Below are 22,937 nucleotides of genomic sequence, written 5' to 3'. Positions count from 1 at the left end.
CCACACCAGGGAAGCGGGAGAATAACCAGGCTACAAATTAAACTGAGTGCAGCTTTATTGTTTAATCCACAATTACACAGCTACACAGCTGGAATCGTACATCAAGCAAGAATGGGAAAACATTCCCCTCTCTAAATGACAGTAATTGGTCTCCTCAGGTCCCAAATGCTTTGTTGTTTTAACCTCAACATTATATTTAAATTTGTACTATACTAAAAATCTTTGACTGACTTTGATACAATTTTAACTTAGAAAGTCAAAATTATGTTTTATCATGTAACATTTTGGACAAAATGAGACACCAAGTCATAGATTTTCTCTCTTAATTTCATTCAAATAATGACTTTTGTCAAGTCCAAGTAATGCTGTTTAAGTGGCTTCCTATAGTCAAAGCAATAAGTAAAATCAACACCATTATTATAAATGAATTTGAACATTTCGGCTTATCTCATGATTTTCTCTTTAAAGTTAATATTCTAATTATTTCGTTTATATTTTTGTATATTATATTTTTATTTTTTTTAATTTTCACCTCCTTTCAGCCATTTATTTTCTGGCGGGAATCGGTTTCCATAGAGACAGCTCCAGTGAGGGAGGACACAATCGAAAAAAAAAGGAAACTATTTTCCCAGTAGCGGCGGAATGTTTTAGCAGACGGACCAAGGACAACAAGCTAGTTAGCGGCCGATGGAAACAAAACCGGACATAAGTTCTCATGTTACCCAGTAAAAGCTTGACCGTATTTAGTTACCCAGCCAAACATCTCCTTTCATTTTGGACTGTTTACTAATTTGATCCAGAGGTTGAAACTTTCGTGGTGAAGATGGGAGTACCGAAATTTTACCGATGGATATCAGAGCGCTATCCATGTCTCAGTGAAGTTGTCAAGGAACATCAGGTAGGAAACCGGGATGAATATCGTTAGCTTCGCAATCTACTGATAGCCACAGCGCTAGCTTAGCTAGCTGTTTGCTATCAGCGGGCTAAGTAAAGCGGGCCGTGGAACTTTTACTCCACGTACCTTACTAATGTTTTTGCCGGTCAACAGGACAGCTGTCTTGTTTCCAAACACTTTTTACTCCATTATTTATCGTATGTCTGTGACGTGACGCTAAAGACATCATTAGCCGAATTCCGAGACTAACTAGCTTTCTGTTTTGATCTTCTGCCTTTAACGTCTAACACATTTTAACGTCGAATCGGTCAAAGTAAACATAACTTAGTAAATGTGTTACCACCGGGTAGCTTAGGTCTTTGTTGTGCAAGAACATTCTCAACAACAATAAACCCCCCACAGTCAGCTAGCTAACTAACTTTACGTTGACAACAGATATGTAGAGGGGGCAGCTAGTTATTGTTGCCAGCTAGCTTACAGACACCGTGCTTTAAAATGTTTGTGTAGTTGTTAAAAATGCACTTATGTCGTCAGATAGTCGCGGATATTCACGGAAACATTTTGGTTTCCCTCACATGAATTATGCTAGTTATTTAAGCTATGTAGCGGCATTGGATTGGACTAGTGAACTAGTTTCCTGTAGTGGAAGATAGTATTTCAGTGCTTGAGCAGCAGTTTCATCAGCTGGACGTTCCTCAGTGTCACTCTGATTGCGTAACACAGCTTCGATATGTGTGTTAGGACGGTCAGAAGGACATTTTGCGATAGTAGCGTTATATTTCATATGGAAAATATGTTGTATGCCCTTGTCTGACACTTAACCCCCCCTCCCAGTTGTTACTAAACCTAGATGTAAATGTCACGGAGAGATCTTTTAAGGTCTATATCAGGCTGAAGGAGCTCCCCAGAATGCTTTTGACTGTCAAAGATTAGTTGGCTCCCACAATTTGTTTCTACAAAATAAAACAGCATTTTTTTTGTTGCTGTTCAGAGATATAATACAGTCCAACACATGTCACTTTACAGGAATATTCCATAATATATTAACAATTTCGTATACATCATGACTGTACTTGTTTTTCTGTCATTCAGATTCCAGAATTTGACAATCTCTACCTGGACATGAATGGGATTATCCATCAGTGTTCCCACCCAAATGACGAGGACGTCCACTTTCGCATTTCTGAGGAAAAGATTTTTGCTGACATCTTCCATTACCTGGAGGTGCTCTTCAGGATCATCAAGCCTCGCAAGGTCTTCTTCATGGCGGTGGACGGCGTGGCACCAAGGGCGAAGATGAACCAGCAGAGAGGACGGAGGTTCAGGTAAAGATGGATATGGGATGAAAGGAAACATGGAGGAATTCTTTCCTCGGCTTATGAGTCACCTCAGGTCATGTGACCTGGCTTCACGACCTTGTTCAGACCTGAATTTAAATGTTTGTGTGTCTGTCCGGCTTTCTGATCGAAGGGTGAACACAGATTCCTTTTACAGCCAGAGCATTAACAACATGTTATTATTGCAAGTGAATTATTATGGAACGAGTTCTACCCCATGGTAGATATTAGTGGAAACTAGCCTTAGCCCTATCACCCGTAAATGTCATCTCATATCAATCTCAAATTGTTCAAGTGAAGTGGTTGTCATAGATTTCTTGCGATGACCAAATAAGAAGTGGAATTTTATGAACATGTTTGCGCTGTGATGTTGAATCTCAAGTGGAAATAATGCCCCATTCTCTTTCAGTTAACTGATTATGATGACAGCTCTGTTCACAAATATATCCATGTGATGTCTGTTATCATTCTGTGGTTTAGCAGTGGTGTTTGTGGAGCCACAGTTGTAAACCTGCGCCCTGTATGAGCTACCTAATAAGGCAGAATGAGCCCCGAACAGACTGGATGTTTGCCTTGGTAAAGACTGAAGAAACCAGACAACAGACAGGATAACAGGCTGAGACTGTGAGTTTGACCTGCTGTCTTTTCTATCTGCCTGTGTGTGTGCGTATGTGTGGGTGGGTGTCTGTGTCTGTGTGTCTAGGTCTGCCAAAGAAGCAGAAGACAAGATAAAAAAAGCTCTGGATAAAGGAGAGGTGCTTCCCACAGAGGCTCGCTTCGACTCCAACTGTATCACTCCTGGTAAGAAGGCTCTCAAGCTCTGCGCAAAGTGAACATCACAGGTTAAAATTAGAGACGCGCCGATCCACTTTTTTCAGTTCCGATCCGATACCTGAATTTGGTTATCTGCCGATACTGATACTGATACTGATACTGATACTGATACCAGAGCTCTTTTTGGAAAATATTCTTACTAATACCACTGTTATTATTACTGTTGTTGGTGGTGTTATGTGTAAGGTAACATGAGCCTGAAACTGAACCTCAGTTTATTGGTGAAAAGTTCTGTGTCAGTTGATGTTGATGGACTGTGTTTGGGTTCACATCCAACTTTCACCATCTGGAAAACTTGTTTAGTGTTCACACTGCCAAATTCGTGCTCCAGTTTGTTCTGAAATTTCTGTTTTGCTTTAAGAACCTTGTTTTTGATGTTGCGGTTTGCCGTCCTGGGACGAGCCTGAAAGCTCGATGCTTCTCTTTTGTTTGATTTCAGGAGTTATCCAGGGTTTGGAGTTGGGATATTTCTTTATTGTGTTGACTGGTATAGAAGTATTAATGCATCATGATGTCCTCTGACCATTGTGAGGCACTGTAGGATTGAAACTTGTAACGTTTAAGTTCCTTAATAGATTTGAATTAAATAGATTGGCCCCATCACCCAGCTATTTAATTCACTGGCAGATCGGTATCTGATTTCAGTATGGGATGGATGCATTCCCAGTGAAAATTGATCAAGAAGCTGCAGCAGAACTTGTGAGGATCATTTCAGGGAACGGAAATTCAGATTTCTCTAGCCTTCTATTAATAGGGAAACTCTTTCAAATCCAGAGAAGTGGTCATGTTGAATTTCTAAATATATTTGGACTCACTTGTATGTGAGAATTGGGGGGGGGGGTCTTCTTCATCTTTTCTCTGTTTTCACACTGCAGCAAGCCATTACCAGGTTGCGACAAATTACAAATATCGAGAAAAAACTGGTGCCACCTGGGACAGTTTCACACATTGACACATTAGTCAGTCCCAACAAAGTGGCAGAGTTCTGCTTCACTTAAGATTCACGCTTGCCTGATTGGTTCAGTTCGTTTTGTCCGGTGTGAAAAGCTGTTCATCAAACCATGGCGGACTAAGCAACCAAACTGACAAGATCCTATAACTGACCGGTATAAGCAGTGTATACTTATTATGCAAGATCATTTCTTAACCAGAGTAGCATACTGTAAGTGTGTCACCATGTCAGTGCAGGAATTTTCCCCACAGGAAAGGTGTGATGTGCTTGTGTCCTTTTTATTTCGGCACTTCCTCATTTAAAAGTGACCTTAAGTAACACAGTGGTCACACGCTAACAATCTGTGCCGTTTTACTGACCTGGTATAGGCTCAGTCATTGCTAACATATCCAGTATAAATGTGTCTTTTCTGAGAAAGTTGGCTGTGTCTCCTGTAATTATACTTCCCTTTTCCAGGCACTGACTTCATGGCACGCCTCCAGAAGCAGCTGGAGTATTTTGTCCACAACAAGCTCTCCTCTGACAAGCTGTGGCAGAATGTCAGAGTCTACCTGTCTGGCCATGAGGTGTGTTCAAAGCTGTTGTAAAGAAAGTGGACACTGTAGTTTCAGTGCCATTGTTCAGGTACTGTGATGCAAGTACAGCCAACCTTGTACTAGGTCTGTGCTCCTCTTCCTTACAGACTCCAGGGGAGGGAGAGCATAAGATCATGGAGTTTATTCGCTCTGAGAACAGGAGGCAAGGTCACGACCCTAACACCCGACACTGCCTGTATGGCCTGGATGCTGATCTGGTAAGGTTTGAGGATGAGGATGTATAGTCTTGCTCAGACCCTGTTTGGATGCTCACACTGTCTTGCTCTGTGTTGTAGATAATGTTGGGTTTAACCAGCCATGAGCCGAACTTCTCCCTGCTCAGAGAGGAGGTCCAGTTTGGAGGAAAGAAGTCCCAGAAAAGGTTCTTTTTTGGATTTTTTGAGTAGTAGTTGACTTAAGTTGATGTTGTTTTAGTGTTTGTGCTTACATGTCTGTTCGGTTCTTTATTTGTGAACTCTGTTCTTCTCTTTTCTTCCAGGATAACAACTCCAGAGGAGACGACTTTTCACTTGCTTCATTTGTCTCTGATGAGGGAGTACATCGACTATGAGTTCTCTGAGCTCAGGGTGAGATACACACACATACACACACACATGCACACAGTGGCATGGATAACACGTTGTATAATCGTGCAGAAGCACATGTGAATTATGAAACCAAAAAAAGCAACCTCTGTGTCAGGGGATGCTTTTGGTAAAAGGTTTTCTTTCTTAATGTATTCCACCTTAATGTAAGACATGTAATCTGTATGGTGGTCCTGTTCCTGTCTGTTTTTCAGAATCACATTGGTTGTGATTATGACTTGGAGCGAATAATCGATGACTGGATTCTGATGGGCTTCCTCGTGGGAAATGACTTCATCCCTCACCTCCCTCATCTTCACATCAGTCATGATGCTTTGCCGTTGCTGTATAAGACCTACATCAGTGTTCTGCCCAGCCTGGGAGGTGAGACACACAGACACACACACACACACACACACACACACACACACACACACACACACACACACACACACACACACACACACACACACACACACACACACACTGACCAGGGTTCCAAACTGCGACCAAAATGGTCACATGCGGCCAGTGTTTGATAGTGCGCAAGTGGTCTCTAACTTGGTTGGCTTTCTCTCTCTCTTTCACACACGCGCACACACACACACACACACACACACACACACACACACACACACACACCTTATTTTAATGGCATTTTTGTCAGTCACTTTTCCTGTAACTGTTGATCACTTCCACACATCGGCTTGGAGGAATTTTGGCCCGTTCCTCCTGACAAAACTGCCTCAACTCAGTGATGTTGGCATGCTTCCTCGCATGAACCGTCCTCTTCAGGTCTTTCCACAACATTTCTGTTGGATTAGGATCTGGACTTTTGACTCAATCATTCCAAAATGTTGCATTTTTTTCAGCTTTAGCCATCTTTGGTAGACTGGCTTGTGTGTTTTGGGTCATTGTTTTGCCACATGACTCACCTTGTGTGGTGAAGACAAGACTTTGATAGTAAATACTTCATCTTGAGTCAGGCTTCGAATGAAGATCTGATCACAGTTATACAGAAATCCAGAGAATTCCAGGCTTTGTTGCGGCTCTGTCTCTAAAACTGAATCCTGTTTTGTGCCTCAGGTTATCTGAATGAGAACGGCCATCTAAACCTCAGGAACTTTGAGAAATACCTGGAGAAACTTGCTGAGGTGAGACAACAGTGTAAATCTGAGTGTAAATCCTCCATTAATATCATCAGTGGTGTTTTATGTAAAATGATGTAGTTCAAACGTAATAACAGTATGTGCTGCTGTGCTATCGAATACAGAAACTACAATAGAATTTTTAAATGTTAGTCTTGTCTATGAAATGAAGTGGGCTCTGTGATGGTATTTATTTGAGAAACCATGTTAAACAATTGTTTAAATCCTTCGTCCTTTCTCTTCCCCCTTTCTTTCTTCCCTCCAGTTTGACCGGGAACATTTTAGTGAGGTGTTTGTGGACCTGAAATGGTTCGAGAGTAAAGTTGGCAACAAGTACCTGAACGAGGCGGCCGGACTGGCGGCAGAAAAGGAAGCTGCCAGCAAAGACGCCACCAAGCAAGAGGTCTGCTGTCATGTCAAAGTATTTTCAGATATATGTATATATGCCTACGTGCACGCGGGGCTGCAGTACACTTCCACTCACGTATCCGTGTCATTAATAACTCCTGTAATTTGTCTTGTGTGTGTAGAATTCCACTCTCTGTCTGGCAGCTCTCAGCTCATCAGAACGAGTGGTTGGAGAAGGGAAAGGAGCGGTCGGCGACGACGAGGAAGAGGAGGACGACATGTTTGAAACGGAGTTCAGACAGTACAAGCGCACCTACTATATGGGCAAGATGGGCGTGGATGTGGTGTCGGAGTGAGTGTATAGACACACACACACGCACACACGCAGTGCTTAGAGAACAAAGACTGACCACATGAGGCAGAGCTCTCTCATATAAAAGACGATTATATCTAGGGCTTGCACATTGTGGACAGACATAACAAATGCACTCAACAGGTTAGAGAAAGAGTGTATTAAAGTATTTGATGCCAAGACATCGATTTGTAATTTGCGAGTGACCCTAAAATCTGTTTTTATTCTCTTACTTGCAGCGAGTTTCTAGCCAAACAGGCCAAGTGTTATGTGGAAGGTATCCAGTGGATCCTTCACTACTATTACCACGGGGTTCAGTCCTGGAGCTGGTGAGAGCTTCTCTCATGTGTCACTGTGTGTCTGCTTTGTGTTTGTTTTCATTCCATTGACCTGGAGAAGTCAGATTATATTAAAAAAAAAAGCTTGTTTTCCTTCCATCTGCACTCTTCATTTTAAATCAGACTTGATATAATGTGTATGTCTCTGTAGGTACTACCCCTACCACTACGCTCCCTTCCTGTCTGACATCAGGAATATAGCGGGGTTGAAGTTGACCTTTGACCTTGGGAAGCCCTTCATGCCCTTCCAGCAGCTGTTGGCAGTCCTGCCTGCTGCCAGCATGGCTCTGCTGCCCGAGTCTTACAGGGTAACACACTCCTGTCCAAGCACACACTCTCCCATGCGTCTAATGTCTGTGTACAGTGTATGCACATACAATCTTACAAATTGTAAATATGAAGGTCATTGCAAAGTCCAACCATGAAATAATTAGTGATTCTAAATCAACATTTGAATGCAGACACCAGCAAGCAGCTGCTGAGAGAGATGGGATCAGACCAGAACTGCTGGAGGAATAGACACCAAAAACTTCAGAAAATATAAAACTGATATCAAAGTTCATTCAAAATCGAATCTTTGAATGCTAAAAGATGATATTCGGCACAGCCCTAGAAATAATAAAAATTACAATAAGTTGTTTTTGATGTTTCAGCACCTGATGACCAGTGAATTTTCGCCCATTATTGAGTACTACCCTCCTGACTTTAAAACCGACCTCAATGGCAAGCAGCAGGAATGGGAGGCTGTGGTTCTCATTCCCTTCATAGATGAGGTACACACACACACACACACGATAACATAATAATACCACCTCTCTGTTAACAAGGCCTTCTCATCAACAGTATAACTACATATGCGTGCATGTGTATGTTGTGTATGTGTTGAACAGAGGTGCCTATTAGCAGCCATGGAGCCCTGCAATCACAACCTGACTAAAGAAGAGAAGGCCAGGAATTGTCACACAGAGTGTGCAGTGTACTCATATGACGGCGACGCAGACTTCACATACACCTCCACCCTGCCTCAGCTGTTCCCTGACATCATCCACTGCCATGTCAGGTAGGCACACACACACACACACACACACACACACACACACACACACACACACACACACACACACACACACACACACATACTCCCACAGAGCCAGGAGACTGATGAACATGAAGTTAATTGGTCTTTTCTCTTTCAATAAATATTTCGCTGGTTGTCTCTTCCTAAAACTGGGCTTTCTATGCTATGCTTTCTATTCATGAAATTGGTGCTACATGATGAGAGAGAACAGAAAAAGGACGATGCAGGGTTTTAGCTTGTCTGGTTTCGAGCAATGGCATCCTAACTCTCTCATTTTACAGTAAAACAGTACGCTAAAATATGTGTCTGTAAGTATTGGAGGTGAGAAATAGGCAGCACAGTAACTGAATCCTGATTCATGTTTGATCTGCACTGCCTAGTCGACAGTGTCAGTCCAATCTGTCAAACAGTGGAGCTTTAAATGAGTGGGGGCTCTGGGTGCAGGCAGCATGGAGGGAAGCTTGACATTGTTCATGGTGCATGTATTGTCCACATTGTAATGATCCAAAGCTGGTGGAAAATCAGGAAAGTCTGACTCGAATATCAGCATTTCCATTTTCTCAGTAGGATGGACAAGGAGTAATATTCAAGTGCATTTATTCACATTATGAACTAGAGCAGTGACATGAACATGTTTTCAGCCACGCGTCGAATGAATTTGCTGTTTGTGATTGGTCATGGTTTTACTGTCACATTGCAGGATCAGGAAATAGTTTCATTTGTCCACTTTCACACACAAATGCCGCCAAAAGAACAATTCAGCCATTATACCCACATAGTTCACGTTCCCTGCAGGCTGATTAGTTTGTCCATTCTTTACAGGAAAACACACATCCCCATGGACGCCTGGCACGTACCGCTGGACCACATGAGCAGACCTGTCGACCGCTCGGCCCTGTACTTCTGTGGCTTCCCCACACTTCAACACATTAGGCACAAGGTAGGTGTGTGTGCGTGCGCATACATATGCATATATTGTAGTGTTGGATGGCTGGGTTACATTTCATGGATCTGAGCCCCAACAGAGGGTCTGATACTTTTACCCTAACTATATACTAAAGTCCTCACTGAAGTGTGGCATCACGTTCCTCAGTAATAACTTATTTTGGAAGAAGAATTATAACAGGTGTAGAAACGTGAATGAAAGCTGCAGCTTCTTATGGTCTCTCTGGCGTTGTCTTCCTCTCTCTTGTCCATTGGCTCACTCACTTTTAGTTTTATAAGAAGAAGAGTGGGGTGGTCGTTTTCCAGCAGAGCAGCAGAGGGGAGAACACCATCCTGGATATCCTCCCCAGCCAGGAAGGAGAGCCGGTGAGCTTTTGTTTGTTTTTACTGAACTCACTTTGTAAAAAACTGCTGAAAATATTTGTTGCAGACTTAATGTGAGAGTTGCTCAAAATATTTCTCAGTGAAAGTGAAAGACAATTTGGAAATATCTTCAGTCAAATGAGCAGAATACCAGGCTGTCATTCTTTTTTATGACTCTTGTTGTCATCATTCTCATCCTTATTGGCACCCGGTAGTGCTAATTCCTAGTTGGCGTCTCCATCTGACACTGCAGTGATGCGAGCGTCCTCTAGTTGGCGGTCAAGAGAAGTCACAAAAGAGATTAGTTTTATTCGTTCTTATATCTCAGATTTTGAGAGAAAAACGATTACAACTCCTAAATAATGAGTAATACTTCATGTACTGAATTGCGAACGTGTGTAAAATGCTGCATCAAAAACATTTACAGCTTTGAATTTTCATACCACGATTTCATCATTTCAAACCGGGAGTAAGCTTTAGTGTGTTCTACTCTCCGTTACATGTCGTATACATCAAATTTGAACTCAGACGTACTCTCTCCCTCTGTCTTGTCTTGTTTTTGCCTCTCTGTCTCTTAGATATGTGATGATGTTGCTGCACAAGTACTGGGGAAGTCAGTGTTTGTCAACTGGCCGCATCTAGAAGAAGCTCGCGTCATTGCAGTGTCCGATGGAGAGGTCAAGTAAGTGTTAGTGGTGGGAGACAAACTAACTCTTGTGGCGTCGTTCTGTAGCCATGCAGGTTTTGCACACTCTGGATAGATGCTACCCATGAAATGGTTAGAAATGTACCAAGATAAAGAAGTTATTGTCATATCTTTTAATAGATTCCCTGCGTTTTGTTTTTTTGGATGCTGCAAAAGATCCCTGCAGACAGCACCACTGGGGGGCGCCAGATTCTGCACAAAGTGGCTTAAAAATGTCAGATAGTGACATTCACAACTGGCCCACCATCAGCAAACTTAACATGCATATCTGTGTGGAGTTTATCTTTGTATCGCCGCAAAGCATGAGGCAGCTATTAGATATGAAATACGTCACTTTTTTTTGCAGGTTTTGTCTCGAGGAGCCGCCTGGTGTCCAAAGCATTTACGACAGGCCCTCCACTCCCCCTCCCACCAAAGTCACCTGCCTGTCTGACAAGGAGCAGAAGGATTGGCTGAAAGATGTCCAGGGACTCACTGAACAGTAAGCACAAAGAACAACAAGATGCTTTTTGAATGAGGAGGATAAGATAAGATAAGAGATAAGAGATAAGAGATAAGAGATAAGAGATAAGGTTAATTCTCTACTGATCCTCCAGAGGGCAAATTCAGGTATTACAGTATCATAAGTACAGATAAATAGAGAAACCTAAAGAGATTACATAACTGAGTGTGTATGACAGAGGAACAGAATAAAAAAGAAACTGTATGGAAGCAGTTGGACACAAAATGTAGAATTACAGGCAATGGAAGTACACATACAGAGCTTATAACTAGTGATTTACCTGATCTAATGTCTCAAGCAAAGTGGCACGGGAGTGTGATGAGTGGCAGCAAAGTCAGGAAAGAATAGTGTATTATGATTGTGTATATAAAGATAATGAAAACATATTTTTATAGTAATATTGTTTACAAAATATTTTTGCGCTCTTGTATGTTGCGTTCAATTCCTAAGACCAGTTCTTTCCTTATGATGAAGCACGAGCTCTCCTGTCTTACTGCTCGTGCTTGTTATTCTTCTCTTCAAGTGATTTTGCCTTCTTGCAGTTACTTGAGGAGGAAAGGCATCGTGGTGAACGAGACAGCGGTGGTTTTGTACGGCCAGTTGCTGACGGGAAGGAAGTACGTCCCCAAAGCCAACGGTGTGGTGGAACTGGAGAAACAGTGGGCCAAGCAGGTCCTCCCATTCGCCTACCAGACAGTGGTTAAGGTACATGCATACGCATACAAGAAAGACATGCACGGAGAAAAGGCATGGAAACATGTGACCAGTTCAGCTGCATGAATGTAGTATGATTACAGCAAAAAATACTGTTTACAGTTAGGGAAAGATTCAAGATTTTTGCTTCCATGCCGTTTATTCACATCCTCATACTCCAGGATTTTACCTGAAGCTTCATATTGGTTAAAAACGTACTTACTCACCGGCATTTCCCTTGATCTTCTCAGGACATCAAGACCTTTAACTCGTCTCTGACCTGCTTTAAGAGCTTAGACGAACTCTTTCCTCCAACAACCACTGTCTTCATGGTGGGGAACCCTTACTACGGCGCCATGGGCGAGGTATATGTGCTTAGCTTTCTTCTTCAATCAGATGATGATGGGTGGTCAGAAACAGCTGCTCAGAGGTCAAATGAAGCTGGATTTGTACAGAAAATAGCTGAATGTTATTATTCTGTAATTATCTGTGTCACAAATAAAAACTGGTTTGGCCTGGTCATAAATAATTTTACAATACACTGACCCACTCTTCTCTTACAATCCTGGTTTGACATCAGAAAGTGAGAGATGTCTGAGTCCTCCATCAAGCTCAGAGCAATAGAGAAGTGAACTTTAGTAGTTTTCAATAGTCTATAATTTACCTAACAGGTGCAAGATTCTAGTGATGTCATCAAAGATGGTCGGGTACGAGTGGTCTTCAACCTGCCGCACGAGCCACAGCTGGAGAACTTAATCCAGAATCAGCATGTAAGACACACACACACACACACACACACACACACACACAGACTCTGAGGGTACTTTCCATGCGTTCACTGCTTGTTTCTCACCCATACACTGTCTGTGTGTGTATGTGTTTTGTAGAAGTACTGTGTGAAGTACAGTCCTGGATACGTCCTGGCGTCCCGTCTCGGCATCACCAGCTACCTCGTGTCCCGCTTTGCAGGGAGCATCTTCATTGGCAGAGGCTCAAAGAAGAAGTGAGTGTTCAGTCATCTCTCAGAAACTCGTCACCCCTCTGGTAAATGCACCTGTTTTTGATACGCGCCTTCTACATTTTGCACCAATGTTTCTTTCTTCATTGTTTGCAGTCCCTGCGGGGAGCAAAGAGCGAACATTGGCCTGAACCTGAAGTTCAACAAGAAGAACGAGGAGGTTCCAGGATACACCAAGAGAACTGAAAAGGAGTGGCTCTACTCTGTTGCTGTGGAGGAATTGCTGAAGGAATACCTGGACAGGTAAATAACAAACAAACAAACAACATTGAATTTACATAACACTTACTATACCTTGATGTGTACCGTAACCGTGATATAGAATTGAACATACCGCTCTTGTCTCTATTCATCCTCCATCAGGCTCCTTATTTGATGTATTTTTAATGCTTTTTTAGGTTTTCTGAGGTATTCGACACAGTGTCCAGAAATAGTCATGATGATGTTTTCTATGAAGATGACATCTGGCCTGGATTGGACCAGAATGGGTACAACATGCGCACACACACACACACACACACACACACACACACACACACACACACACACACACACGTTATTAAGAGAAGTTATTCCCTTGGGATTTTGGCCCTCAGAGATTCCTGAATTTATTGAACTGGGGGTGTGTTTATTGGCGATCCCTGCTTTGATCACCTCACAGGGCGGAGAAAGTCGCTGAAATCACTTTGTGGTTGAAAAGTCACCCAGTGAGCTCCGTCAGCAGGGCGTCATGTGACCTGCAGGTGCTGGACTCTGCCATCGTGGAGAGGATCGAGGAGGCAGTGGAGAAAGCCAAGGTAAGAGACGTACACAGCCTCAAATGTAAGCAATATCCGGGTTATGTGATGAGTAAAACAGTCTTTTATTGGTGCAGAATGCACCAGCAATAGTCAGTTCAGAGAAGAGCGCAGCAGGAAAGATGGCACTGTCAATCCCGTCTGAGGAGCCAATAAATGAAATAATACGGTGGTTTCCCCCCCGAGTGCGTCTGTCAGAAAGATTTCCAAATGACTGATCAGTCATCATTACGGTGCTCTCTGTGCCCACGGCTGGAAGTTCAGAAGTACCTTCAATGAGTGGAGTTTACTCACAAGCCTGTTTGCCTCATGAATACTCTGCACGGTCGCATTTTTCACTCCTGCCCCCAAGCTGCTGGCGTTAAACATCTGGCCTGCTCTGTCTGGCAACCCAGAGGATTTGGCCCATCCTAGACCTGAGTTGATCCTTTTCCATCTCACAAAGAGGTGAATGTTGTCCCACAGCTCATAAAGGGTCCATATGTACACGCTGCATATGATGAATGTACTTTTCCTGGTGTATTTGCACTTTTCTGTCAACAACCGCAAAGTCTATTCCCACATAACATAAGTTTTCATGTTCCCTGCGTCCAACTTGGAATGCAGATCTGAGCGGGGGTATTAGAGATGTGGAGAAACTTTATGTGCCCCCCATATGAAATCATCCACATGGCAGGCTTCTAGCCAATAGAAAACAGCTGGATCAACTTGAGGCATTTTTCCTCCTGCTGTCAGCACTATGTGCTCTGCCAGTATAGTGAAGCATCTGCCAGACCATACATACATTTTTTAGCTTCCATAATGTTGGGGGGGTTTGTCTCAACCCTTGTTACACATCAGTTACAGTGTCTTCTGTGTCGTCTGTGTTATTGTCAGCTGTTTTCATCCCTTGTAACATGTTGATCCACATTTTCTATATTCACTTTTCTCAATCTGAGATAATGCAGACTAATGAATGTTCCTCCATGTCTGACAAACACCGCTGCCCCATTCTGACCAATGACAGCTCCTGGTCATTTCCACTCTGAATTCGTTTTGTAGTTCACTTCACTTGCCACGCTCTGTCTTTATGTCAGGCCCTCTAAAGCTGAGGGTTCAGCAGTTTGCATAGACAGACGGCAGGTTGGCGTTCTGTCCAGAAACCAACTGATGAGTTTTGCCATAAGAGCCCGGTCCATCATAGTGTTCCAATCACAACAGTGACTTGTCTTAACTTTCATTATGGTCTCAGTCAGTGTCTGGTTGTGACACTCCAGAAGTGCATTGCTCCAGGGGCTGCAGGCAGCTGTCTTCATTCCACGTCTCTCACCTCATCTTTGGTAAACTCTCCTTTGTTGTGACTAAACAGTTTCAGTGGTGGATAAAGTATTTCGCTATTTCAGAAGATTTCACAGTGGGCAGAATGCTGCCTGGACTAAGTCGTATGAACTGGTCAATAATGTGGAGATACCACATACCTGGTTCATCTCTCACTGCAGTGAGATGCCAATGGGAGGCCAGCAGCAGGCTTTGGTGTAGTTTTCCTGTTTCTCTGACTCACATTAACAATCAGAAGCTCTCCTGTTTGTACTCACTGTCCCTCCATTCACACACCTCTCTCTTTATCCCCTTCCCTCTCACTCTCTTTCATCTCTCAGGTGAAGAAGAGCACCAAGAAAGTCCGCGTGACAGTCAAGCCTCACCTCGTCTTCAGGGTGAGTACATTTACCTGTGCGTGCCGAGACTTTAGGTAAAGGCATATGTGTGGGTGCGCACATACATGTTTACAAAGCCCTGAACATGTATGTATGAATGCCTGTGTTTGCTGTAGCCCTTGGAGCAGCAGCAGGGTGTGGTTCCAGACCCGGATTCAGAGTATCGCCTGTTTGACAGAGTCGTCAACATCAGGGAGAGTTTCAGCGTCCCGCTGGGACTCAGAGGAACAATCACTGGCATCAAAGGAGGTGAGGACACAGTTTCTTTCACCCTGGTTCCTTCCTGCATTATATAAAGAGGAAATATACATGTTCAACATATAATTCTCACGCTTTATGTTCTGTGTGTCTTTGTGCGTCCAGCGGAGCGTGAGGCAGAGGTTCTCTATGAAGTGCTTTTTGATGAAGAATTTGCTGGAGGTCTCAACATTAGGTACTAACACTGACCATGCGTACATGCAAATGAAACACTCCAAACCACAATGATTTCTGAGCACACATGTGACTGCTGTGTCATTGGCCTGTGTCCTCAGGTGTAAGTCGCCTCGTGGTTACCGCCTCCCTCCCTGCGCTCTCATTAACCTTTCCCACGGAGCCCGAGTGGATCACACCTCCCACAAACTCACCGCCATTGTCAAACCTCAGCCCGCTGCAGCCACCAACTTCAACTCACAGCGCCAGCTGGGCGGCCTGAACCACTCTCCACGGTCACTCTTTATACCCACGCAGGTAAGAGGGGAGCTGCACAGTGTTTCTTTCTTGTGTGAAATTGAAAAAAAATTGAAATGTTGTTTCTCAGATGGCGCCATTTTCTACTTACCTGTCACACAACCCTGTTTGTCTCTTTGTCCTTCTTTCTCCATTCCACCTCTCTGCTCCTGATGTGTAGCATAATAACAAGCACGGTGTGGTGAAGGCAGCCTCGCAGGGCAACAGGAACTCTCCCTCTAAGGGTCTCATCCAGAAACAACAGGCCAAGGTCAGAGCAGGCCCACCTGTGTTTGGACATCCTCACTTCTATGTGCCCTTTTCACCATGTGACCATACAAATATATGCAGTACACTTTTCAACTTTTTTTCTGTCTCCACTTCTTCATCAGAGTAAAGTAGAGTACAGTAACGTGTGGCAGTCTCTGCAGAGCTCTGGCCCTCCTCACCAACCTCCTGCTCACTGGCACAATAATGTGAGTAAAACGTAATGCTATTACCGTTTGTGATCGGCGTGTAAGTGATGCTCTCAGCTCACGTGGTGATTCAGACCCCTCTCTAACAAGACTGACCATTGTTTACCTTAAAACTAGTTTGTTTTCAACCTGTAGCGAAGCATAAGCCTACAACAACACAGAACAGGTGAAGAAGATCACCTGAAGTGCAGATACTGTAAGCCAGTAGTTTTGATTTGAAGCACCATGTTAGCTCAGGGTAACAATGTAATTGACATGTGTCAGTGCAAAGTAGGAGGCCTCCACGTTGTAAGGATGTTACTTTCTGTTAAAGCAACAATTAAAAAAAAACAAAAAAAAAACATTGTGTTTCCAACTGTAGGAAGGACAGTCACAGCAGGGTGGGAAACAGCACTTCAACAAAGCTGTGAGTGCACACATGCACAGGCCATACCCGCACACTCCTCTAGCATCCAGGATGTTAGCATTTGAACCTAGAAACTGATGCTAGATGATGCTCACAGTGAGACAGCTGGAAATTTGGGGATTTTGACTAGAATTTAGGTGTCGATTCGGAATAATGAACCACCAGTGGATTAGTGAAGCCTTACCTCTGTTTATGTGTGTGTGTTTGTATGTGTGTGTATACAGTGAGTTGTGCTGATGTGTTTTTGAATGCAGGCCTTAGCTTTAATGTATATGTTTGTGCTTTATTTGTTTTATAGTAGATGTTGAATTTATAGATGTGTGGCTACAGTAATGTTGGTTTGTGTGTGTTTCGCAGGCTCCGGTCGGTGCCATCAAACTGTTGAAGAAAAACGAAGACCTTAACTCTCTCGTCCCCTCGCAGAACACAGCCAATAAGGTACATGCACTAATGGAAACCCTTTTTGTTCTCTTTAATCAGAACTGTAAGGGACAAGTGTCGAAGGTTTGCAGCCAGTAGCTTGTATGAAACCACAATGGTCAGAATCTTGTTTGGACATTTCTACATTTGTCCTCAGTGGGACACATTTTCCTCACACATGTCTCTCACTTAGGCTGCGACAGAGTTTGAGGACCTCATAGCCAGTCTAAAGATCTCTAAGGGTAGCCAGCAGACCCCACCTCCTCCTGCACCTCCGCAAGCACCCACCAGCCAGTCAGATGGCCCGTTGTCTCCGCAGTCCTTCGCCATGGTGAGTTAGAATCTTTGGGAAGCTGTAACACTGTATCACTGCTCGTTAAGTCAGGTCAGGATGGTTCTACTGGGTTCATGTGTTGTAGAAGGGGACCCTGGTGCTGAAGGAGATGCTAAAGATTGACGGTGCTGGAACAGGAGGTCCCTCATCCCAGGAGATGGCTAACAGCGGCGCCTCTGGTGGCCATCAGCAGAACAGGAGGCGATCATCCAAGAAACTAGGTACGTTACTGATTACTGCGCCAACAGTTTACTGTGCCCACATTTAGGAGGCAGGAAAGTGCCTGTCTGTATGCAGCTTCAGCCATGTGTGCACTGTTCTCCCTTCAGCAGCGAACATGAACGTCCCCCACGGTGATGCAGCTGTGTTAGCTTCCCCCGTGACAGCCCCCTCCGCCAACCTCTCCAATGCTGCGCTGACCAGTAAGGTGTCAGAGCTGGCGTGTGTCTGTGTGAGGTTAGGAATGGCGCCACCCGAGTTCAGCTACATCGGCAACAGACAGGTAACCCAGTGTGATGCAGCACAGATGTAAAATGCTTTCTTACTCTTTTTTTGGTGTCATGTTGTCCTGCGTATTACCCCCCCGTAGATAATTGTAGTATAAACCCATCCAGGTGTTCTGCACATTAGTATGTCTGTTTGTGTGTGGTGGTACTGACGTTGTCCTCCACCCCCACAGGGTCGAGTAGTGTGTCAGGTGAAGCTGTCCAATGGGCTGATGGTTCACGGTCCACAGTGCCAATCAGAAAACGACGCCAAGGAGAAAGCTGCCTTCTTTGCTCTCCAAAGATTGGTACAACACACACACACACACACACACACACACACACACACACACACACACATGTTTATGTGAATAGGCGTGAGAGAGTGTGAAAATGTGTTCTTACAGTGATTAGTGGGATATGGATCTTATTTTGATCTAAATAAATCACAAATCATCGTTCATCGGATGCAACTGTAGAGAAAATTGTGCTCTGAATCATTTGATGTAAAAAAATGAATTGCTTTAGAAAAAGAATGCAGTTTAGTTTTAGTTAGTTAGAGACTGCAATTGTGGATAGAACATAGGTGTTATTGTTCAGATGTGCAACTAAAGTGTCTGTCTGTGTCCTCTGGCTTATCTCTAGAACTCAGTGGGATCGGGCTTCCCCCTCCCACCTCCTCTATACCCAGGAGTTGGTCAGATACGACCCCCACCCATAGGAGCCATGACCCCTGTCTTCAACCAACAAGGTCAGTCCTCTCTGCTGACGGTGTGGAGTCACAGTCTGCTGCTGAGGCTGCGATAGTAGCAGCTGCCCTTCAATAAACAGAAATAAACTATTTTAAGTGCTGGTATCTTTGTCTCCAGGTGGTTTGCTGTTGCCTCCCCAGGGTTACGCCCCTGCCCCTCTGTGGGGAATGACGCTGCCCCCTCACCACCACCAAAACCAACCGTTCTGTGGCGCAGCAGGGACCTTCCCTGGTGCCGCCCGCCACCAGCCGGCAGCAGCGCCGCCCGTCGCCTCACACCACCAGTTTATTCCACTACAGGTAGAGTACGAGCGGAGGCATTTGTGGAATGATTTTTCCTTCCTGTTTTCTGATGCTGACACAGTAACGCCACAGTCATTGAAAGCCAGCTTCCTGTTCCTGTGACCCGCACAGGTGACTAAAAAGCGAGTCTCGGCGAACAAGAAGAACCAGGAAACTCGAGAGTTTTACAGCGCCGCCCAAACAGTGGCCAGACACCAATCGCAGAGAGCCCAGAACCAGCCCCCTGACCAATCACAGGCTCAGGGCGGTAAAGTCGACCAGCCACACCAGCACCCTACCAACAGCAACCCCTCCTCGTCCAGTCCTGTCCTTGCAGGCGGCCATTCCATGATGACAGCGGCCCCGCACACACCCCCCAGACAAAACATGCCAGCAACAGGCCACACCCCTGGCTCCGCCTCCAAGAGGAAGCACAGAAAGCTGGCCGTCAACTTCGAGGCGGCCAAAGTGTCTGAGTGATGAGCTGGCGTGTGTGTGTGTGTGTGTGTGTGTGAGAGAGAGGAGAAAGAGGCGTGTTTGGTGTTTGTAAGCTGCTGTTTTAAGCCTGACTCAGCATCTCTGATCAAAACCTCGTCAATGTGAAAGTGTCTTTTGACTCAGCATTTCAGCGTAGAAGCAGCTTCAGGTGAGACCAGAGCGCAGAGCAAACCTTATTCTGTGAGTTTCCTTTCTCGTGCGGTATGCTGGAGCAAAGCGAGTCCCGCTTTGACCCTGCTGTCTGCCTCGAAACACAACTCCGACTCCCCTCACGTCCTCACTGGAGAGCACACTTCTGCCAGTGACACAGAGTCTACCAAACATGGCTGCTGTGGTTCGACATTCCCAGCGTGGAATGTGTTACTGGTGTGGAAAGGAATCCAGTGTACTGGCTGGAAGACGAGGGTGCATTCTGGGATGTTTCCTTTCTTCTTTGGGTCTTTCCTTATAGAGGGTGGTTTCATGCACTGATTCCTCTTTGGAGCAGATTCTTATTTAGTCTCTATTCAGCATAATGAGAGTAAAACAGCTCGCGTTTCATTTCTGTAGCTCTGACTATTAATCCCATTAGCTCTGTTACGGCTAATGTGTTAGCCAGTGTGGTAGAACCGTGCGTTTGTTTACACTCTGCTCGTGTTTGTTGCCTCACTTGACCTATTTTTGTGGTGCAGTGTTCCAAGATGTCATCAGATGACTTGGTGAGTGCACTGTCATCATAACTGACAGAACAGCTGGGCAGAGCGCCAAAAATGAAACCCAAGTTCTCATGAAGTGTTCCTTTGAATAGATGAGAAGTCAAAAACATTGATGATTTAGACTTAAGATTTAGGTTAAGTCTGCCTGCTAGTGAAGAGAGTGAAGTGAAACACTGCCTTAAGAGAGCCTCACCTTCATTAAATGTACATTTGGAGAAAATCCTAGTGGGGGAAAAAATAAATTCAGTAGCGACGTACTAACGCCAGCACATAGAAACCCACTCTGTGGCTCAGAGCAAAACAAAGCAATGGATTTTTACAGTTTTCATTTTGGGGAATAATGCAGCCTATAGAATCAGAAATCAGTGTGGTCATTGTCATTAACAATGTTATTGTGTCACAGCCGCTCGGTCAGTCTCAGAATCGTCCGTCTCTCTCGAATGTTCCTTTGTGTACTTCCTGCTGAGAGGCAGCAGCGTTGGGGCTGACTTCAGCTGTGGACGGCACAGCAGGCTTCACAGCAGCTAGGACAGATCAGCTAGATATCGCATCATATATAGATGTGATGAGTTTCATCATCCTGATCGTACAGTGCAGACGGTCCTCCGTGTTTTGTGAAACCTCATCAATCAAATTAGGATCTTGGTTCTCAGGGACACGCAGCCATGGTAGGAGCCCTCCTTGTCCCCTCGCATTTGCACAGCAGTGGCAACTACTTCCTGCTCAGTTCTTCACCTGTTCATCTTTAGAAACGTAGCTTGAAGGCATATGATGCCGCGTTGGCCTCGTTATGTTTTTTTAGGGGGGTGTTAACTCAAACTGGATCTTCCATCATGGCTGCTTCTGTCAGAATCCAGCAGCTTTGTCAGGTTTGGATCAGTGGTGTTAATCAGGCCGACGTTGATCATCTGTTTGAATGTTTCCCTTTGCGTTGTGCTCCTTGCTTCCCATCCACTCTGACAGCCTTTTATTTCCTCCAGACCTTTGACGCCTTGCTGCTTTTTTCCCTATTCTTTATGCCATAATGACACAGCCAAAGTAGAAATGAGTGCACACGTAGCAGAATTGTGACGAGATTGGAATAGTGCCGCCAACACACACACACACACACACACACACACACACACATATACATACACTGTACTTGTGATGTTATTGCCACGGCAGAGCTGTTATACACCAGCACATAGCCCAGAGTCAGATAGCCAGAGGTGTCCGTTTTATTCTTACATTTGGACCTTGTGAAGATTAAATTTGATTATTGCAATCTATAAACTAATCGGTCACATTTGTTGAGTTGGTTTGGACGTACAGGAACCTTGACACTGCCAGATTCCAAAAGCATCTTGATAGAAAATCAGCCTTTTTAATTGAATAGCACCAGATGATGGGGGCTGATTTTACACAGGTGCAAAAAAAACCCTTCTTTATTTCTTTTTCTTGCTTGCATTGATGTATTTTTTTTAACTGCCAGGGTTACAGGTGGGTTTCCTGTGAATATGGGAGCTCACACAGGACATAATAGTGTGGAATATTGGGCTTTTTTCTTATCTTTACACAGGAGTGTGGTCTTTCAGTTTGAGGGCATCGTGTGGTCAACACTACACCTGGCATTCTGTTGGTTGGGGAATTTTGACCAGATTATTGCACAAAAAGGTGAAATCTGATAGCGGATGTTTCACGAGCAAACAAGCATCCTGAGTATGAGCAGAATGGCTGAAGCACAGGAAACCTGTGCAAGCAGCAGTATGTAGGAATAGTAGGAGCTTTTTGAGTGCGAGGACGGGATTTGATGGAAAGCATTGCAAAATTTGAACCTGAAATCAATGAGTCATGCTCTCAAATTGAAAGACCACTCCTAAATAAAGATGTTCCGTATTCGTCCTTTTTACATAAAATTGAAACAAATCAACAATTCGGATTTTTATGATTTTCCGATGTTCTGTTCTGATGTCCACGCAGGATATTTTTCGTTTCAATGCATCTTTACTATCATTGAGTATCTTGACTAAGTGCAAAGGAAAAGGAAAGTCCTGATGGACAGAGAGGACTTGCGCTCCCATCAGGCTGGAAAAGATGTGATTTTTGTATCTGTGTAAATGCAGCTCAGACAGTGTTGTGCTGATCTAAAGCATTTCTATTTGCATGTGCCCACTACATGAAGTGTCTCTAAGGTGCTTTTGGGAACATTCTTTCAGGTTTTGGTGGTTTTCTGAAGCTGTTTGGCTCTTTTAAATTCTTAGCTTTATTCTACACATCAGGACTTATTTACACAAACATGCACACGCATAGAATCTCCATTTTTAAAGACTTTTTTTGTTTTCTTTTTGAAGCTATGGATTTTATGGATACCGTTTTTATAGGCGGTCTTTTCTAAGCAATCTGAATAATTCTTGTTTCAGTCATGTTTGTGGTGGAGCTACAGCGACGGACGCAGCTGTAGCAACTCGTAAAGTGTATTTCCTTTGTCCTTGTTTTTTGGGACATACAGTATGTTTTCGATGTTTGTCGACTCAGATCCTTACACCAACCCCGTGACTCAAGTCTGCGCGGCTGTATGCAGAGGTTTTAAAACATGTTGGAAATTGAAGCACACCTGTTGTGTATCTGTTATTTTTTTTTAATTTTGGAAATGAAACAAAGTAGAGAACTCTCCATATGAAGAGATGATGTTTTGATTCAGGAATGTGCTGTACATATCCATTTAATTAAAGTGACTCTTT

At 44.0% G+C, this 22,937-nt stretch overlaps 1 protein-coding gene across 2 annotated transcripts; it reads left to right on the top strand.

The window, feature by feature from the left end:
* The first annotated feature begins 700 nt into the window (after window positions 1-700).
* Window positions 701-22,936, top strand: xrn1 (5'-3' exoribonuclease 1). Of its 2 annotated transcripts, none has more exons than XM_070974409.1 (40): window positions 701-898; window positions 1,988-2,220; window positions 2,936-3,033; window positions 4,475-4,584; window positions 4,701-4,811; window positions 4,890-4,975; window positions 5,093-5,180; window positions 5,393-5,561; window positions 6,264-6,331; window positions 6,591-6,728; window positions 6,856-7,025; window positions 7,265-7,354; window positions 7,515-7,671; window positions 8,017-8,136; window positions 8,254-8,423; window positions 9,264-9,381; window positions 9,657-9,752; window positions 10,328-10,431; window positions 10,802-10,936; window positions 11,500-11,662; window positions 11,902-12,015; window positions 12,322-12,420; window positions 12,538-12,653; window positions 12,765-12,911; window positions 13,067-13,156; window positions 13,330-13,465; window positions 15,103-15,159; window positions 15,276-15,408; window positions 15,523-15,592; window positions 15,693-15,888; window positions 16,049-16,138; window positions 16,260-16,343; window positions 17,107-17,187; window positions 17,363-17,500; window positions 17,589-17,724; window positions 17,836-18,005; window positions 18,183-18,296; window positions 18,634-18,739; window positions 18,858-19,039; window positions 19,154-22,936. In XM_070974409.1, exons 1-40 carry the CDS (start codon window positions 824-826, stop codon window positions 19,499-19,501), a joined length of 5,106 nt encoding a protein of 1,701 aa, XP_070830510.1. In that variant the 5' UTR covers window positions 701-823; the 3' UTR covers window positions 19,502-22,936. The 2 variants fall into 2 exon arrangements, with proteins under 2 accessions (XP_070830510.1, XP_070830509.1); XM_070974408.1 differs by having other exon boundaries at window positions 17,833-18,005.
* The last annotated feature ends 1 nt before the right edge of the window (window position 22,937 follows it).

The sequence above is a fragment of the Chaetodon trifascialis genome, chromosome 11 (assembly GCF_039877785.1).
Source record: "Chaetodon trifascialis isolate fChaTrf1 chromosome 11, fChaTrf1.hap1, whole genome shotgun sequence".
NCBI lineage: Eukaryota > Metazoa > Chordata > Actinopteri > Chaetodontiformes > Chaetodontidae > Chaetodon > Chaetodon trifascialis.
This window is presented reverse-complemented; position numbering and strand designations above follow the sequence as displayed.